Consider the following 19,117-nt stretch of genomic DNA (forward strand, 5'->3'; position numbering starts at 1 on the left):
AATCACTGGTAAATTGACCAGGGTTATCGAGGAATTTTTATTTTAATGATATTCTGAATATGGCTAAAATAAAAACAAGTTGTTAAATAGTTTCTCAGGAATCAAAATAAAGTTTTCTTTGAAGACCGAGTTCAAATTATATGTAAACTAAATTTTCAGTGGCTAAGTAAGACTATGGCGTCGTAGTCGTGGAATCAGTTTTGTTCGTTGCTTCTAGACTCGGATTTAAAACCTTGTTGTCAGAGCCAGGAGCATAACTTAACGTACTTAAAAGTTACAGTCGCTAAACATACAAAAATAATCTTGACTTATCAATGTGGTCAAAATCACCCCAATTTCTAATTAAAAGCCCAAAAAAAGCTCAGTCTGAAAACGGCAGTGCAACCAAATGCAACAGGCCATGTTCCGCTAATACTTAAAATACTTAAAAATACTTAACTAGGGAGTCAGTTTAAGCATTTAGAATAATACGATTTCACAGCCTTGAGGTCAAATAATAACTATTCATAAAGTAATTTATGTATATAACCTCCATAAACAATTACATACAAAGGTATTTGTTTTTGGCGGAGGGGGGGGAAATTTCCCCCTGGGTTAGGGGGAGAGGATAAAAAATATACAAAATTGTCGAATAAAATTAAAAGTATGGAAAACTAGCGGGGAAATCCCAGAAATGTAGGCCTTTATTCATGGGGACAATAACCGCCGGTTCCCATCATAGGTGTATTTGTCCAATAAGCTTAAACAAAGCTTATTATACAGCATTGGGAGTATTCTAATTAGTCTGATTCTTATGCATTTAATTTGTGAAAATTGGATTCTAATTTTGTTTTAGATTTTAATTTATAGATTTTTCAATATTTTTGAAGGAAGAACCAACAAATACTTAGAACTAAAATATGAATTTTCTAAGATATTTTACAAGGACGATGTCCAAGCGACTATCCCAGAATTTAATTCATTTTTTTCGTTATATTTACTAGTGGTATTATTATACTTGTCATTAGTGTTGTCTTTGGTAATGGTTTGGTGTTATGGTCCTAGGAATTTTTTTATTGATTGCTATGATAGCGAATATTATTTTTAAACTGGAAGTGCAGTGTTAATTTTTTTTTTTTGCTTTTTGGCAAAACAAGTGAAGTTCCAAAAAAGGTTTTTTTCAAAAAATAGTAACATGAACAAACTTGTCAATTCATAGTACTTTCTTTTACCCAAATGGATATTATTCAGTGTTATAAGCCAAAGGTTTATTAGAGATAAGTACAAAAGTAACAGAAACCAACAAATTTGGTAAATTTTTAAATAGCCTATGAGAACATCTAGACATTAACGGGTGAGGGTGGAGGGAGAACAATTTCTACGGTAGCTAACCTTATATTTGTAGAGGGCGTTGAACGGTGAGTTAAATGGTATTGCTTCTGGTAATGGTAATGTTATAGCTAGTTTAGGAAATGAACTTTTCAACACGATTACCCATAGCTTTCGAAATATTTTGCACTGAATGTTGTCAAAACTGAAAATTTATATCAGTGCTATAAAAATCGTGAAACAAAATTTTCTTCCTCCTTTTATCAGAAAATTACCAATAGAATGAGTATATCATAAAGTTGGACGAAAGAAAGGTAAAGGTTAAGATCAGGGGCAGAGTTTAAGAAAATTCCGAAAGAGTCCTGAAAGCCACGTTAAAATCATCATAATCGCTTTCCTGTTTTATCAAGGTGCATCACCTCACTTTTCCAACCCTTCTTTCCTGATGGATGAATATATAGCTCACTTTGTAGATTCCCATTATATTTTGGAATAGTGAACAGCGAACCAGAACGCTGCTAAATCGGCGAAGAAAGGAGTAGTACTAATGTAAAATACAATTTGAATATGTAAAGTGGGCTGTGTATTTACCCATTAAGGCGAGGAGGGGGCAAACTCAATCAATGTGCCTTTAGGAATGAGATAAGAAAGTATTTATGATTGTTAGTAGTTATCAGAATCTTTAGGATTTCCTTCAAAAGCGCCTCAGGTATTACACATTTATAGAAAGAAAATTACGATAATTGCTGCAATTACATTAACTATTAAATCATTAGCTGTCAAAAATATAATTTAATATAGCATAAATGAACAGCCAGAATAACGCTTTGAGGGGACCTAAGTCGTTTAGGGAAGGGAATTCAGCTAATGCAAAAAAAAATCAAATAATACGGGGCTGGACTTTTAGCTAATGCAAAAAAAATCAAATAATACGGGGCTGGACTTTTATAGTCAGTACTGGCGGTGCTTATCTCCATTTCCTGACCTTTCAGCCAAGAAGTGCAAGGGAGGAGCAGGGTACCAGCCATCCTATGCTTTTGCAAAACCTTCCTTTTTACCTTCCGCAGATTTTTCCATGTACCCATTTAGAGCTAGGTTGACATTGGCTGTTGCTGCAATGTAAATATTTTCGTCTTTTTTTCAGCTAATAATATTCCTACGAAGTATATATCTATGCATCAATTTGCAGATTTCCAGGGAGGAAAGGAGTAAAGACCCCGAACCTCCCTCTTTGGCTGCGCTTATAATTAGGTATACCTTTCAATAGCTTATATGGAATTGTCTAACACTGAATTTATTATGTATGTGCATAAAGAAGCTGTGGTCAGCGGTGGCACAAGGGGAGGGACAAGGGCTTGACGACTGTTCCCAGTGCAGCCTTTGAAGAGTGCCAAAGTGAGTTTATTTTTGTTTACTTAAATTGTGTCTGTGATGGTTGAAGGGGACACAAAACTTAAATTTTCAAAGGGCGCTAAAAATCCTAGACAGCAGTTGGTCTATAACAAACAATTCTCTCCCCCCGTTTTTAATTTTAGTTCTCTATTCCTAAATTACATGATTATAACATAGCATGTCATCTTGAAGATATTAACTTACCTTTTTATTCTAGCTATTTTATTTTTCAAAATGTATCCCATCTGGCCACAAAGAAAGCTAAGAATGAACTGTAAATTAATTTGGACCTTTCAATTCATTTCAACTGGATGGCGCAATCATATTTCCTTTAAATTTGAACTTGCAATTGCAGTAATGTATTATAAGCTCAAATGATTTTTTCTTCCCATAGATTTTACTTGAATTAAATAAATAATTTTTTTAAACTGGAAGTAAGGAGCAACATTAAAACTTAAAACGAACAGAAATTATTCAGTATATTAGGGTGGTTGCTCCTCCTCAACACCTCGCTCTTTGCGTTAATGTTTCTTAGCACTTAACAAAAAGCTTCATATTGTTCTAATTAAACGAACCTTGTGTTTCATGAGTTGTTCTTAAGGAATTGAAACAAATTCAAAACTTTACCGTCAAAGCAAGGTGTTAAGGAGAGCAGCCCCCTTATATACCTAATCATTTCTATTCGTTTTAAGTTTTAGTCTTGCTTCTTACTTTCAGTTGAAAAAACTTGTTGTTTTATTTAATTTTTGATTTTTTTTTATATAATGCTAGAAAATATGACTCCACACCCAAGGAAAAATCCCTTTTGCCCTCGGATACATTCTCTAGACAATTCAATTCTGGTGAAAATATACCCCGAGAAATTACCGTCAACATCTCTACGCGTAAAATTGAATCAGCAAAGAGAAAGCAAGACATAAGAAAAATTTTGTCTAGGAATCCTGAAAAATTCTCCCAGTGTAAAGTTTCCCCTGAAAAATTCACCCCCTGAAAACTTCCCTCCTGATGGAAAATTCTCCCTGTGTAAAATCCCCCAGCAGAAAACTCTCCTCCCACCCAAAAATGTATGCATACTTCCAAATAACAAATAATATATGTAAACAATGGGCAAATTTTATAACAGAGACCTTTCCCCAGGGGCTGTGAGGGGTCATGAAAACTCCAAAGACAAAGTTATTCAGCCTCTCAACTATGCTGAATAAAATGGCTTTCTCACAATTTAGTCAGACAATTTTGGGAAAAAAGGGATGTGAAAGGGGGTCTAGTGGCCCTCCAATGTTTTGAGTTCTTAAAAAAGGCGCTACTACTTTTAATTTTTACTTGAATGGGCCTCTCCCGATAATCTAGGACCACTAGGTCGACATGATTGACCCCTGGGAAAAACACAATAAAAACACAACAAATCAACATGCATCCTTGATCTTTCTTCTGGCAAAAAAAAAAAAAAAACACCAACAAATTCTACATTTTTGCAGATAGGAGCTTGAAACCTCTACAAAAAAGTTCTGCGATACGCTGAATATGATGGTGTGATTTTCATTAAGATTCTATGACTTAAGTGGTAGTTCCTTTTTTTTCGAAGATCAGGCAAATTTTCTGAAGCTCGTAGCCTTTGATTGATAAGACTAAACTTAATGAAACTTATATATTCAAAATCGACATAATAAGCCGATTCTTTTGATATATCTATTGGTGTCAAAATCTTATTTTTTTGGAGTTTTGGTTACTATTAAGACGGGTTACTCCTTACTTAAAGTTCATTACCACGAACTGTTTGAAAGGTGTCTTTTGCAGTTTAGCCTTGAGGATTTGAGTTTCAGTGGGATTATACAAAAAAAAGCAATCGAATATTTTACGATGCAGAGGCAAGCAGAACCAACACCGTTAAAATCAATATTGATTTCTTTTTACTTCTGACTAGGACAACAAGGACTGTGTCTAGTGATAGTTTTCGCTTATAAGTATATCTAAACACGTAAATAAAAAGTATTTTTTCCTTGCCTTTAAGGGTCATTTTATATTCAAGTAGATCACACGAGGATCGGGGGGCACGTTCTCCCTAAATGTCATTATTTTTGTGAATTTTTTCCATGAATTAGTAGATTATTGGCAATTTTTTACTTTTTTGAGGAATTTAAATTTAATCTCAAATTAAGTTTGTTCTCATGGATATGTTTTTACTTTGGGCTTTTTAACAAGCCCAAATTTGTTGCTCAATTTCATGGAGCTGCTAACTGCCAAAATGGGGAAAACCTTTGTAAAAACAAACACGTAGTCAGATTACAGTTATTGATTATTTGTAGGGGAATATACTAAATTAATTAGAAATAAACCTTGCCGAAAAGTAAATATTTGCCGTAAGTTTGTCTTTACTTATTTTATTCCTCTTCTATAATGCAAGCCAAATGTACTACAATCGACTGATGCTCTGCTTGGCAATACGGGTCCCATGGTTCAATCCCCACCACAGATAGGTTGGGTGACAGACTCGCTACTTGTCCCTTAAAAATACCCAGTAATTGAAACATTGATTTTGCACCCTATGTACCAGTAAGGGCTGTGGAGGATCTTTATTTTTTTTTTTATTATGCTTAGTCCTATCGTGCCACTTCAGTATTGAAGAGTAGCACTAGATGTCAGAAAATGTTATTTCTAATTTGATTTAAGCCTACAATATTATCGTAGTAACTACAATATTTTTTTTTGCCGAATGAAAGTAAAGAATAATATCAAAACTTAAAACGAACAGAAGATATTTCACATATGAGGAGGGCTCCCTCCCGTCATTGCACTGAAGTTTTACAGTGGCATGCTCAATAGCGGTTTTAGGCCTTATAATCTCGGGGGCAAGGTATACCAAAGGAGCGTAAAAATACAAAATTAAAACGAAATTTAATGTCAGATGCCAGAAAAACTGGAGGGGGTAGCTGTCTCCGCTGCCCATACCTAAAACCTGCACAGGCTATGCTGAAAGTATTCATGCGCAAAATGAAATTTCAACCGATTGTCTTTAAAAATCATTTGAGCTGAAATGTGAATGGTCTAAAGCAAATGTATGTCAATCCGCTCTCTAATTCTTTAGATATTGCGAAAAATACCTTTTATTTTATTTCGATTGTTCTTGTGATTGAGCAGTCGTTCTTAAAGCATAGGGGATAAAAATTCAGGCTGGAGCGTAAAGAGGAAAGGATTGAGGAGAGAAAAGGCCCTTTGATATACGGACTAATTTCTTTTTGATTTTAAGTTTCAATGCCACATCACCATTGGTTCTCCTCGTATATGGAATAATTTCTGTTTCCTTTAAGTATTTTCGCTCTTTACTTTCATTTGATTTTTTCTTCTAAAACAGATTTTCAAGTTTTGAAATTCATTCAAGTTTAATACTTGAAAGAATCAATCAAGTTTAATATTCGTGTAACGATGCTCCGAGGATAATAATTATCACTGAATGAGTGCACTCTTCCAAATGGTTGTTGAGAGGGGGAGGGTCTTAAATGTTAAAAATGAGCTATAGGGCCATATTTTCCATTATTTTCAGGATGAGTCCTTTCAGTGGCTATTTTGTTATGTGGATACCTCATAATGACTGGGAAGGAGGGAAAAGAGGGCTAATATCTTCTGGGATATAAAAAGATGTATATAATCAGGAAAAGGAGAAATATTCCCATTTAAATTTCGTAAAAAAAGTACACTTGGTAGTACTTGATTCGTTACGTTTGTGAATTTACGTTACGTTTGTGAACACCAATGGACTTCTCGATCATACTTGTCAGCTAATAGTGTATTTAGGAGATAGACTCAGGCATCTGCTTCCCACCTCTAGAAATTAGCCTAATGTCTTACTTGCAGCAGTCTCGTTTATTTTTTGCTGTATGTTTTGACAGTTTATGTGGCACTCCTTACAGAAGAAAGTGGCTTTAAAAATATTTGTTTCCTATTGTAGCCTACATCTACATAGACTCTAGACTTTTAAGACCTACTTCACACAATTAGCAAGGAGTTGTCATTTTCTTGGTTACTCCTTGCTCAGAGCTACTTTTCATGACTTATCTTGAAAGTAAACCTTTCAGGATCTTCAAACTTCTTCCGAGTTTACGTCTGACTTAAGCAAGAATTTGGGATTCAAAAATAAATATCAATAGTAAAAAACCCACTTATCTCTGCAAATCAATACCTAACTTTATTTTGTATTTTGCTTCAAGCAGACTAAAGGGATCAGAGCATTAAGCTTGAAAAACAAATAAAACGGGTATGTTCATGTTGTTATTCTCGATTCAAGCATGAAATATGAAAGCAACTCGAAGTGTCATGAATATGAAAGCAACGAAAAACTTGCAAGAGGTGCTAGCCAGTGTTGGTAAGGACATCCTCGGGAAAATGCCACAGATTCGTTTTCAGTTGTGTGGCAACACCGGTAAAGATAATTTCTTCAAGGAGAAAAATAGTTTTCAGCAAGGTTTTTTGGCCTTTTGGGCTGGATTTTCAGGATATAGGGCAGGATTTTTGAGTATCTCGAAGTGGCTAAAAACCATACCACATAGAATCGAACAGGAGAGAGCAGATAGAGCTTGTATATATCTCTGCTAGTTGGGGTTTTATAGTGGATACTGATGACGTTTTAAGCAAGTTTGGCAAGAGACTGAGGCACGTCAGAATACGAGAAGCATTATATGTGCTAGTGTAATTCTATATCTAATCCAGAGCTTAGCAAGGCTTATTAGCACAGCTCTTCCAATTGGTTAATCATTCTTTTTTGTTACATCATAGTAACAAATAGGGCCTAAGCTTAGCAGTAGCGTTACATAATTATGCTCAACGAGGAAACAAGTTTGAAAATAACAAAATGGTTTTCTAGTAAGTTTTGAGCTTCCATTAGTTTTAGCGGATGACCCCCCCCCCCCCGACTCCAAACCAAAATCTTAAATATATACCTGTCGAATGCTTAAGTACCATGTTTTTAGAAACCGCAGCTTTTGACAATGACTTGAATCATCTCTTATGTGAGTTCGTGGCAGAAAAAAAGTGTGGCACATTGCACTTTAGTTCATATTGGGGTTAGTAAAGAAGGCACTTAGATTTATAACACATAGATAGGAGAATACGACGTTCACGCAATTAGTTATGATTCTGTTTTTGGGTCATGACAAAGTTTTTGTGGTGCAGATAAGAAGCATTTTCCATGACATATATACCACATTTTTTTGTAGTTTTCTATTGGGCTTTTTGTGGTTTTGTATCAATATTACATTTTATATGAACTTTTTGCTTAACTTACTCAAGATACGCAACCAGAAGATTTTACATTTGTTTTATTTCATAGTTTTCTAATCTGAATGTCTTTGACTTTTCCAGCTGTAAAATATGCAGGTTTCCAAATGCTGATAAAGCAAATGTGTATGTTTTATCCCATAACTTTTATGTATGTTACTGTTTCCTACCTATTTTCCATAGAAGATAGTCAGGCTCGTGGTTTCTTTTTTGCTCCAGTATTACATTTCTTGTTCTCAAATTGAAACATTCCAATAAATTTAACCAAATGTAACGCATGATAACCGAACTATCAAAGAGTTCGTGGTAACGAACTGTAAGTAAGGAGCGACCCTGCTCATTAGTAACTGAAACTCTAAAAAAAAATTTAATACCAATAGATACGTCAAAAGAATTAGATTTTTGTGCTGATTTATAATATATAAACTAATCAAGTTTGGTCTTACCCATCAAAAGTTAATTGCTTGAAAAAATTTGCCTTATTTTCGAGAAAGGGGGAATCATCGCATAAAAATATTAGAACCTTAATGAAAATCACACACTCAGATTCAGCGTATCAGAGAACCCTACTGTAGAGGTTTTAATCTTCTATCGGCAAAAATGTGGAATTTTGTATTTTTTGCCAGAAGAAAGATCACGGATGGGTGTTTATTTGGTTTTTTTTCCAGGGAAGATCGTATCGATCCAATGGTCCTAGAATATCGCAGGAGGGCTCATTCGAACGGAAATTTAAAGTTCTAGTAAATTTTTTAAGTGACCAAAAAAATGGAGGGCAACTAGGCCCCCTACCACTCTCATTTTTTCCCAAAGTCACTCAATGAAAATTTTGAGATAGGAATTTTGTTGAGCATGGTCTAAAAATATAATAACTATGTCTTTGAGGATGATTTAATCCCCTACAGTCCCCTGAGGAAGGGGTGCAAGTTTTGAACTTTGCCCAATGTTTACATATAGTATTAGGAGGTATACAGACCTTTTCATGGGGAATTTATTCTGGTAGCCGGGGGGATGGATTAGGGGTTAGTTGGGAAGATCTTACCATGGAGATTAAGGAAAATCACAGCTTCAGATTCGTTTTACCTGAGAACCCTACAGTAGAGGTTTCAAGCCCCCATGTGAAAAAATGTGGAATTTTGTATTAAAAAAAAAAAAATGGAGGGTAAGCAGACTCCCTCCCACGCTCATTTCTCCCCCAATCCTCTCCATTTTTCCTCTTTAAAAATGAGTTTGCTTTTTTCTCTTTCGTTAGTAAAATATGATATGATAGTCAAAACGAAATTCGCTTCATTTATGTTAAAATAAGTAAAAGTTTTTTTTAATCGTTTTACACTTGATTTGCTCCAACTGATACAAAATCATCATAATGATTAGAATAAGTCATTAATCTTCACACGTCCATAGTTGCAACTCAATTTAAAAAAAAAGGTTATATTCAAGGTTTTTTTTTAAAATAATTTTACAATTAAAACAAACCGTATATATACACTTATTTAGAATACAGAAAATATATCAGTTTCAGCATGGACTCTGAAATGAATGAAGCTCCAAAAATTTAAATTGACCATCTTCCAAATGTAAGTATCTCTTTCTCTCTCTCTCTCTCTCTCTCTCTCTCTCTCTCTCTCTCTCTCTCTCTCACTCTCTCTCTCTCTCTCTCTCTCTCTCTCTCTCTCTCTCTGTTTTTCTGATTCTACCAACATGTTCTATCAAACTCGTGAAATCTAGTAATTACCAAAAAATCATAAATTTGCAGCTTAAAACTTCATGTGTTAGAGCTAACAAATGCGTGTTTATTCGTTTTTTTTTCGTTTCTTCTTCCCATGGGTAATCGCATATGGCTTTTTAACTCGGGACAATTACCCTTAACATTTCAATGTGTAAAATTTAGTCGATAAATAAATCAGTTTCAACATGGACTCTGAAACAAAATGGCTTTTTACCCCTTAACATTTCAATGTGAAAAATTGAGTCAATGAATAAACCAGTTTAAACATGAATTCTGAAACGAATAAAGCTCTAACAATTGAAATAAACTAAATTGTTTTTTCGTTTTTTTCCTCGGGTGTGATCGTATCGACCCAGTGATCCTAGAATATTACAAGAGGGCTCATTCGAATGGATATTAAAAGTCCTAAGACCCTCTTTAATCAACCAACAAAATTCTGGTCACTTTCATTTCAAAATTTGAGATTTTGTTGTTTTTTCTTCCATAAAACTTCTGGTCGTTTTTTAAAATAACGCCTGGAAATATGGCTTTTTACCTCGGGAAAACTACCCATAACATTTCAATGTGTAAAATAGAGTCATTAAATAAATCAGTTTCAACTTGGACTCTGAAACGAATAAAGCTCCAACAATTGAAATATACCATCTTCCAATTGTAGGTATCTCTCTTACTCTCTCTCTCTCTCTCTCTTTCTCTCTCTTTCTCTGTCTGTGTCTGTGTGTCTGTCCGTCTGTCTGTCTCTCTCTCTCTCTCTCTTTCTCTCTTTCTCTATCTCTCTCTTTCTTTCTCTTTCTCTCTCTCCCTCTCTTTCTCTCTCTCTCTCTCTCTCTCTCTCTCTCTCTCTCTCTCTCTCTCTCTCTCTCTCTCTCTTTCTCTCTCTCTCTCTCTCTCTCTCTCTCTCTCTCTCTGTCTTTCTGTCTTTCTGAAGCTACAAATATGTTTTAACACACTCGTGAAATCTAGAAATCACCAAAATCATAAATTTACAGCATTAAACTTCATGGATTAGAGCAAAAAAATGCGTCTTTATTTTTTTTTCGTTTCTTTTCCCCAGGGGTAAGCATATCTATCCACTAGTCCTAGAATATTGGGGGAGGGCTCAATCGAACGGAAATTAATAGTCCTAGTGCCCTTTCAAAGTGACAAAAAAATGAGCGGCAAATAGGCTCCCTCCCACGCTCATTTTTTCTCCAAAGTCAACCGATCAAAATTTTTAGATATCCATTTTGTTCTCAATCCCCCTCATATACGTAATAATAGTAGTGATCTGTATAAAGGTTTCACCAGTGATTGAGTAATATGTCTTACCTCTCGCCTGAGGCATGAATATGCAGTGCAGTCTAACCGGTAAATTGACTTACCAAGGACAGTGATGTAAAGGTTTCACCAGTGATTGCGTAATATGTCTTACCTCTCACCTGAGGCATGAATATACAGTGCAGTCTAACCGGTGCATTGACTTACCAAGGACAGTGAAATATTACTACGAATGATACATGAGTTACCAGACGGGTTTCTGAGGCAACATCCACTTCTAACGGTACTCCATATATGATAACTCGATTAGTAATTGAATTCAAATAAAAGGAGCGATTTTCATTGTAGTTCATATTAGTAAGAGAATTGAATTCAGAGAGAATAGTTTATTTGAGACGATATTAGTAAAGAAAATGAGTGGAACATTTGCACTATTGGAGATTGATGGTGGAGCAGGTAGCAGCAGCAATGATAGAAGAGTACCAAACGTGGCTGTGGAAATAACACGAGGATGTAGACTAAGAGTTGAATGGGACGATATGTATGGTAGATACGTGATATCATTAAGAAAATTTAAAATAGAGGAGCAATTGTGTTTTGCTGCGAAACTGAACATTGTGCATATAAATAGACTTCAGGCAGCATTAGATGCACTAGTGAAATATATTGATGAAAAGAAATTGAAAAAGTGATTATTATTGTTGTAATTATGCTCAATAAAACTGTTTCTAAATCGAAGAAATTTTTATTTCTATAGTAGGCTAGCGTATATTTTTTTAAGTAGAAAAAAAAATCCAACTCAGTCAGATGTTGATTGTTACAGGGTTAGGACTCAAAAGACCGGATAGATTTGAGAAAGAACGAATCAGCGGAAATGTTGTGTCTATTGAAAAACGTTTGATTCTAGATGATGATTTTCTAAGGCTGTCTATTCAAAGGAAGATATTTCTCAGGGAAATGCTTATTGATATAATGAAAACTGATTCTCCGTCATTAGACTATTGCATGAAGCTTTTACATCATGGTCCAATGGCATTTACACAATTTATTGACATATTAATCAAGTCACAGCAAACTGATATTGCGGATATGCTTTTAAACACTGGTTTAGAAAATTAGGACTTTTTTTCATGAGAAAGATGTAGTTCAAGGATGATTTACTCCTCTCTCTATCCCGCTCAATTGTTTGTAGGTAGCTCAGTTTCATTTTGGTGGTGACAGTGTCAACACATGAAAGAATGTCCCATACATGTCCACTATGCATGTACACACTGGGCAGCTGGTCATCATGTGAGAATTGTGCAATGATTGATGAGTATGATGAAAAGTGCAGATTATGCAACCCGTGTAAATTGAATAGAGGATATGCTGTATAAATTAAATGTTGTAATTCCTGTCTTGAAATGATGTGTGACGCTCATCCTAGAAGGCACCTATGCTCCAATTGCCACTAGGATAAATGTAATCAGTGGGAGTATACATATCCTGGTATTATTGAAAAGAATCCTAAGGGTGATTTTAGTTTATTGCTGAGAGATTGGTATCGTCGTGGTTTTAGATTGTTCTTGAGGAAGAGCCATGTCAGCGATTCAACTTTTGGAACAACAAAAGAATTTGGTTTCTATGTCATCGTTGTGAAGACAATGGCTACTATGAATATAAACCCACTGATTTTTATTTTGCTGTGATGGAATGTGATTCATCACTTGAAGACACTGTGTATGACATTGCTTCAAATAAACAAATTGAAACATTTAAATTCTATAAAATGAATGTGAATAGTATCATTGACTACACAAAGAGATATGACAAGAGTGAAGTTACACTCTACTGTAGAAAATGTGACCCTAACATTGCAGCACATCAGGATCAATATACTCTGAATTCAGATAATCTACCTGCATTACTTGTTCTCGACAAGTACCTATATGTAGTAGAAGATGAAATCTAAAGAGTAGAAAAGTCGTTTTTATAATATACATTATTTTTATTAATAAACGATTTCACATACATTTTTAGAACATTTTAGTCGTAAGGTACGAAAATCAATATTAACATGCTTGTAAGTATATTTTCCACTAGAAAGTCGTTCAATCGAGGAAATTCAACGTAGATGTCGAGAAACTGCTTATAAGTATAGCCACTACATCTGAATATGAAAAAGAGTAGAGCATGAAAGCCGCATGTCATAGTCGTTAAATCCCGTACTCTTCGTTGATTTAGAATAATAGTTTTCCCACTCCTCTCAATAAAGTTGCTGATGTGCAGAGTGTAGAATTTATATGAGAGACCAAGAGGATAAAAAAATCAATATTCTTTGCTGTTTGAAAGATGCTTAGCCAATGCCCTGTCTTCAAGGTCGATGGACTGCTATTAACAATGATTAGGGTATTATTAACACTTCGAATTTTTTCAATGAAGTCCGATGGTATGCAATAGGACTTATACTGGGACATGTATGGATCCATACTAAATACGCTGATTATTTGGTCTGTGTTCATGGCGCTAGGTCTGGTAGAACACTGCCGTCGGGTGTGATTTCCCAATAGGTTTCAAATTAACTCAATGATATCAGCGTGATACTCTCAGTCAAAGCATCGGCAAATGTGCCCTCTAAACGTACATTCCCTGTTCGTACTATGCTCACATCCCGGTTCCCCGACAGGTCCAAAACAACTACGTTATGATTTTTGAAAACATTGAATCGGTTATTGAGTCATACAACATGAAACATTGAGTCATGATCTAGGGATTGCATGGTCAACTCATACAGAGTTCTATAGGATTATCTGTCAAATGATAGAGTGTACAGTGGAATACCATTCAATTTGCACATAAGGCTAGATAGACCGAAAAAATTAAAATAATGGGGGGATTCAGTCCTGGATCCAACAGCACTGCCACTCTTCACAAAGGCCAAAGCGAGTTTTGGTGGGATTTCTCCATTGATAAATGATGAATCGGTATAGCTACGAGACCCGGTGGCAATGAGACGTTGATTGGTGATCGTATGGGGGACAATAAGCTTAATGTTGTTGCCATTGGCTCTTAGCTTTTCCACTGCCAATGCAACAGAGCTCATAACTTGTTGTTTTCGAACGTGAAGAATTGCCGATGTGATAATGACATTTGCATCGGATGCTGCAGGAAGGGTTTTTCTCAAAATAAAAATTCGACGGGGCTAGTTTCAACTTTATGTCAATCTTGACATTTGGGGGTAACCATTGGGATATATTGAATATCTCATGATTTAATTTTCCAACTAAATGATACTCCTGGGTCACTGCAGTAATCAACTCACCGTCAAGTATCGACACCTGATCGATATTCATAGCCCAATGACTGTCCTCTCAACTCCTTATATGCCTTTGGTGTCATCATCATAAATTGTATGTAGCTTGCATAGTTGGATAAATTATTGCTAGTGCTCAGCAATGTCCCATTAATAAATACACTAATTTGTTTGAACAGGTTGTGTAGAATACAGTTTTCGTAGGAGAGACCATCGGCAGTAGTTGGAGTTGTATTATCTGACTTTTTCTTCACCGCAACATTTAAATCAATAAATGCTGATGAAAAATCAATAAAATAGTCTTCATTGGAAAATATTTGAATGTGTATAGTTTCCGAGAGGGGTTGCTGGGGGTGAAATTGTTCATAGTAGGCATACTTGACACTGACATCAACATTTTCGGCATTGAACTGATTGAATGAAGAACTGATTGATGGATGACATTTTTTGTGGGTGAAATAAGTCATTTTAAGAGACGACATCATTCTTTCAACTAGCAATCGTTTTCTTTTACTTCTTATTGGTCTTTTTCGTTTTATTCCTCCAAGTCCTTGTTGATGCCCTTCGCTTCTCGCCTGAAGAGACTGATGAGTGAATGACGCGCACGCATCTTTTTCAGTCCCTTCCCATTTTTCTGAGATTTTAATTGCTCGCCAAGGGCTCTTGCTGAAGATCTAATATTTTCCTTAACACTCTTATATATATATATATATATATATATATATATATATATATATATATATATATATATATATATATATATATATATATATATATATATATATATATATATATATATATATATATATATATATATATATATATATATATATATATATATATATATATATATATATATATATATATATATATATATATATATATATATATATATATATATATATATATATATATATATATATATATATATATATATATATATATATATATATATATATATATATATATATATATATATATATAATTTTCAGAATAAAAATCCAAAATAGGGATCCGACTCTAGTGCTCGCCCCTCCTGATTGTAATTTTCCACAAAACTCGCCCATCGTTCAACCGAGGCGGTATGTTCTATAAAACATAGCTCTTCAGCCCTGTTTAATGGGCATGCATCCCATACATCAAATGGTGGTGGTTTTGGTGTAAGTTTTTCCTTTTTATCAATAATTCAAATTTTCCTCTGTGGGTTGATGATGGATGTTGTTAAGGTGGTGGTGGTGGTGGCGGTGGTAGCAATAAACCTGGACTAAATAAATCATTTTAAGAAAAAGAACTTTTTTCTCCTTCCATATCAACAATTAAAGTGTACCCTTCCATCGCCCCCTCTTTTTCTATAACGATCCCTATGACATAATACATGCGACGGGCTGATTTTAGATTATTAAGAGCGAAAAGAAGAATTGCTGAATGCTATAATATGAAAATATGAACGGGGATATCTAACCCCTACGTTGACACTAATTCATCTTTCGTGATCTATTTTTATATGCGAAATTGCAAATGTCTTATATTTTTTTTCCACCCCATTCTTCCGCACTCTTTTTTTTTCTACAATAATTAACCCCCTTGAGAAAATACATATACACTTATAAGTAGCTGATTCAAAATTATTATTATTATTATTATTATTATTATTATTATTATTATTATTATTATTATTGTTATTATTATTATTATTCCTCGAGTAAGCAATACTGTGGCGTTGTAATTTTGCCCTGTGACGTTAAAAATATGGCTTCTGTGGCGTTAAAGACCAAGCCAATTATAATGGGGAATATGATAAATTTTTAACCGTGCCACTCCCTATGGGAGAAAATAAAAATAGATTAAATAATAAACCTTAATTCCCTTGTGAGGTGACTAAATGGGTCAAGGAGTCATCAATCCAGGTGTGTAATCATTCTTCATAAAATTATCAGATATCTTGAGAACGTTATCAATTGGAGAACAATCGAACTAGTTATCTACTCTGGGATGCTACATACAGGCATATAAAATAAAACAACACAAATAGAAAAGTAATAGATTTATTGAACTTACATGTTTAATTGTACAGCAACGGACTTCAGTAATGCTAACAGATAGATCTCATAGTCATAATACTTCTTAGTAATCATAGGCGATCTCTAAATGATAATATAATAATCCCGAAAAATACTTCTTCACTACCTTATAACATGAGTTCTGATTCTGAGCAATAATCACTATTTCCCAATTGGCCCAGCTCCTGTCGGAGGGCCCGCTACTTTACTCTTATGCTGACCAAATCAGACCTTTATGCTGACAAACGACCCAATAGTTTTTTCGACGATATTCTGATCATTAAACATACACATTCCTGAGAGTACTTCTAAAAACTGCCAAACTAAGTTTTAAACAATGTCACACTATGTTTTGCAAAAATACTTCGGCGAATTTCAATCCATCTCATTAGTATTGTGCCTGTAAAAAGACCGCAGTTTTTCGCCTTTGAAATCTGTCAATAGCCTCTGGAATGTTCAAGAGCCTTTTGTTTTGTTAAACAAAAGTTTTACAAAGTACAGAGGAGTATTCTTGAATTAATCATCTTTTGCTTTGAGCTTTTTTAAAGAGATATATGGCTGATTAATAAATGAGAGTTTAAAACGGAATTTCAAACTTAATTAAGGGAGTTTGATTTACGTCGAAAGTGTATTTAGAACACAATAAATTTTTCATATTTTAAGTATATATTATACATGGTACATATTACCCGTCCCATTTTTCAATGACGTCCCGTCATTTGGATTTGCTCGCCCTTGGGGTTTGACTTGACTTGACTTGACTTGCGTCCCATCCGTCGTTGAAGGTCTTTTTGGGGCCTTTTCTTTAACCCGTTCATTGATGTGCCTCCTGTAGATACTTCTTTTGTCGGCCAGGTGGCAGAGTTGTGGCAGGTTGTAAGTTGAAAAGTTTTCTTTCCATCCTTTTCTTTCAATATCTGATCAATTGTTGATCTATTAGGCCGGAAGCCGGCTTGGTATTCTGGAATTACCAGTGAGGAAATGGCTCGTATACGCCAGAGCATGACTCTGGTGAGGATTTTTGCTGCGTGGCTGGTAAGACTTATTGGGCGGTAGTTGTCGCAGACAGATTTAGAGCCTTTCTTATGCAGGGGAATTATCGTGGCTTCTCACCAGGTTGAGGGGAAGTGAAATTTTTCCCAAGAAGCTGTGGCAATTTTGTGGTAAAGGTCAAGGAGTCGTTTGCAATTTACTTTCAGTAGTTCGGGCTGGATTCCCTCGGGGCCGGCAGCTTTATTTGGTCTCAAGTCTCTGATAGCTGCTTCTATTTCAGAGCGAAGAGGGGGAGGACTTGGGTCTGTAGAGGTTTTGGAGAAAGTGTTGAGAATTGTAGGGTCTGGGTGGATGTCCAGATTTAGTTTATTTTCAAAACAGTTTTCCCATCGTGAGCGGATTCCGTCTGCGGATTGTATTTGGTTTCCATATTCGTCGAGAAGGGAGAACGCTTTGATTTCCTTCTTTTTGGCCAAGTCCCGCAATCTTCTAAGCATGTAGTTTGGGTCTTTTTTTTTGAAGGCCTATTCACATTGATCACACGTTTCTTTAATAAAAGCACGATGAGCACGTCTGATGGATTTCTCAACAGCTTGTTTGAGTTGGTTGTACCGGTCCCTACTTTCTTTATCTTGCTTGTTCGTGAGTTGGCGCTTTTCGTCGCAGAGTGAAATGATCTCGTCTGTTATCCAAGGTTTCTGAATGTTTTTTTGGGTACCCAGTGTGGAATGAGCTACATCACATATGATATTTGTGCTGCTAGTCACCAGGTTGTCAATGTCTTTCTTAGACAGGATAAGTGGAGATGTCGATGTGAGCTCCGAAATTTTTTCGGATAGAATGGTGATATAGGTCATACGGTAATATAGGTGATAATGGTGATATAGGTCATAGAGTGGTGATATAGGAAATTGGTTTACTATTCATCCTGTACAATTTTAATTGACAATATAACATTTTATTTAAGCTTAATCAGAAGTGCTTGAAGTTCTTTCTGTATTACTTTTCTTATTTTATTACATATAGTCTTCTAAGGTTTTTCTACCGGAGTAAGATAGCTACTTACACCGAGGTTTTTTTCTACATCTAACACTGATAATTCCTATATTTCTAACAATGCTTGGTAAGGTTGGGATTATTCTACTATTACTTAAAAAATAATTTTTTTTTTCAAGATTTATTTTTTATAGATTTCTAACTTAAGCTAGCTACGGAATAATTATTTTTCCTGTTTTACGCTGAATTAAACGAATAATATGGTAACGCTACATCTAACCCTACTTGAACATCTAGCGATACATACATGAATAATTTATAACACACAATATTATGTTTACCATTTTCACTGGTAACAAAAACAATTTCACTGGGTTTGTTTGTTATGTAATATTAACAAAAGGATATCAAAATTGTTAAGTTGTCAAAGTTAATAAAACGTGATATGAGTTCACACCTATTTTACCACTATACGTGTCTTTTTAGTTTACTCGCTCTTTCTGTTGCATATTAAGGTCCTTCACTAGTATCGTCTTGTTGAAACAAATTTTTTAAAAACTCATATGTAGTTTCTTCACAGATTAGTTCGAGTATGGATACGTTCATCTCGGACGAAGGGATTCTTCTAGTTATCAAACGGGAAATGATACTTTTGGTTACAGGTGTGAGGGATTTTGCCATTAGAGTTCATTCTCACCTGCTGTTTTTGGATAGTTCGCAGTGTGCTTTATTGTTAAGGGTTTGAGCACTGTGAATGCGTTGATGACAGAAGGGTAATTTCATAGCATTTCATTCTTGATCTGTCTTTAATCACTCAGAGAATAT

The 19,117-nt window shown here is 34.9% G+C and overlaps 1 protein-coding gene across 1 annotated transcript; it reads right to left on the bottom strand.

The window, feature by feature from the left end:
* Positions 1-17,412: 17,412 nt before the first annotated feature.
* On the bottom strand, positions 17,413-17,793 carry LOC148938703 (uncharacterized). Its single transcript, XM_089107599.1, has one exon. The coding sequence runs from the start codon at positions 17,791-17,793 to the stop codon at positions 17,413-17,415; it is 381 nt and encodes a 126-aa protein (XP_088963725.1).
* Positions 17,794-19,117: the final 1,324 nt, after the last annotated feature.

The sequence above is a fragment of the Artemia sp. Qi Xiang Cuo genome, unplaced genomic scaffold (genome assembly GCF_049724085.1).
Source record: "Artemia sp. Qi Xiang Cuo unplaced genomic scaffold, ASM4972408v1 HiC_scaffold_3021, whole genome shotgun sequence".
Classification (NCBI taxonomy): domain Eukaryota; kingdom Metazoa; phylum Arthropoda; class Branchiopoda; order Anostraca; family Artemiidae; genus Artemia; species Artemia sp. Qi Xiang Cuo.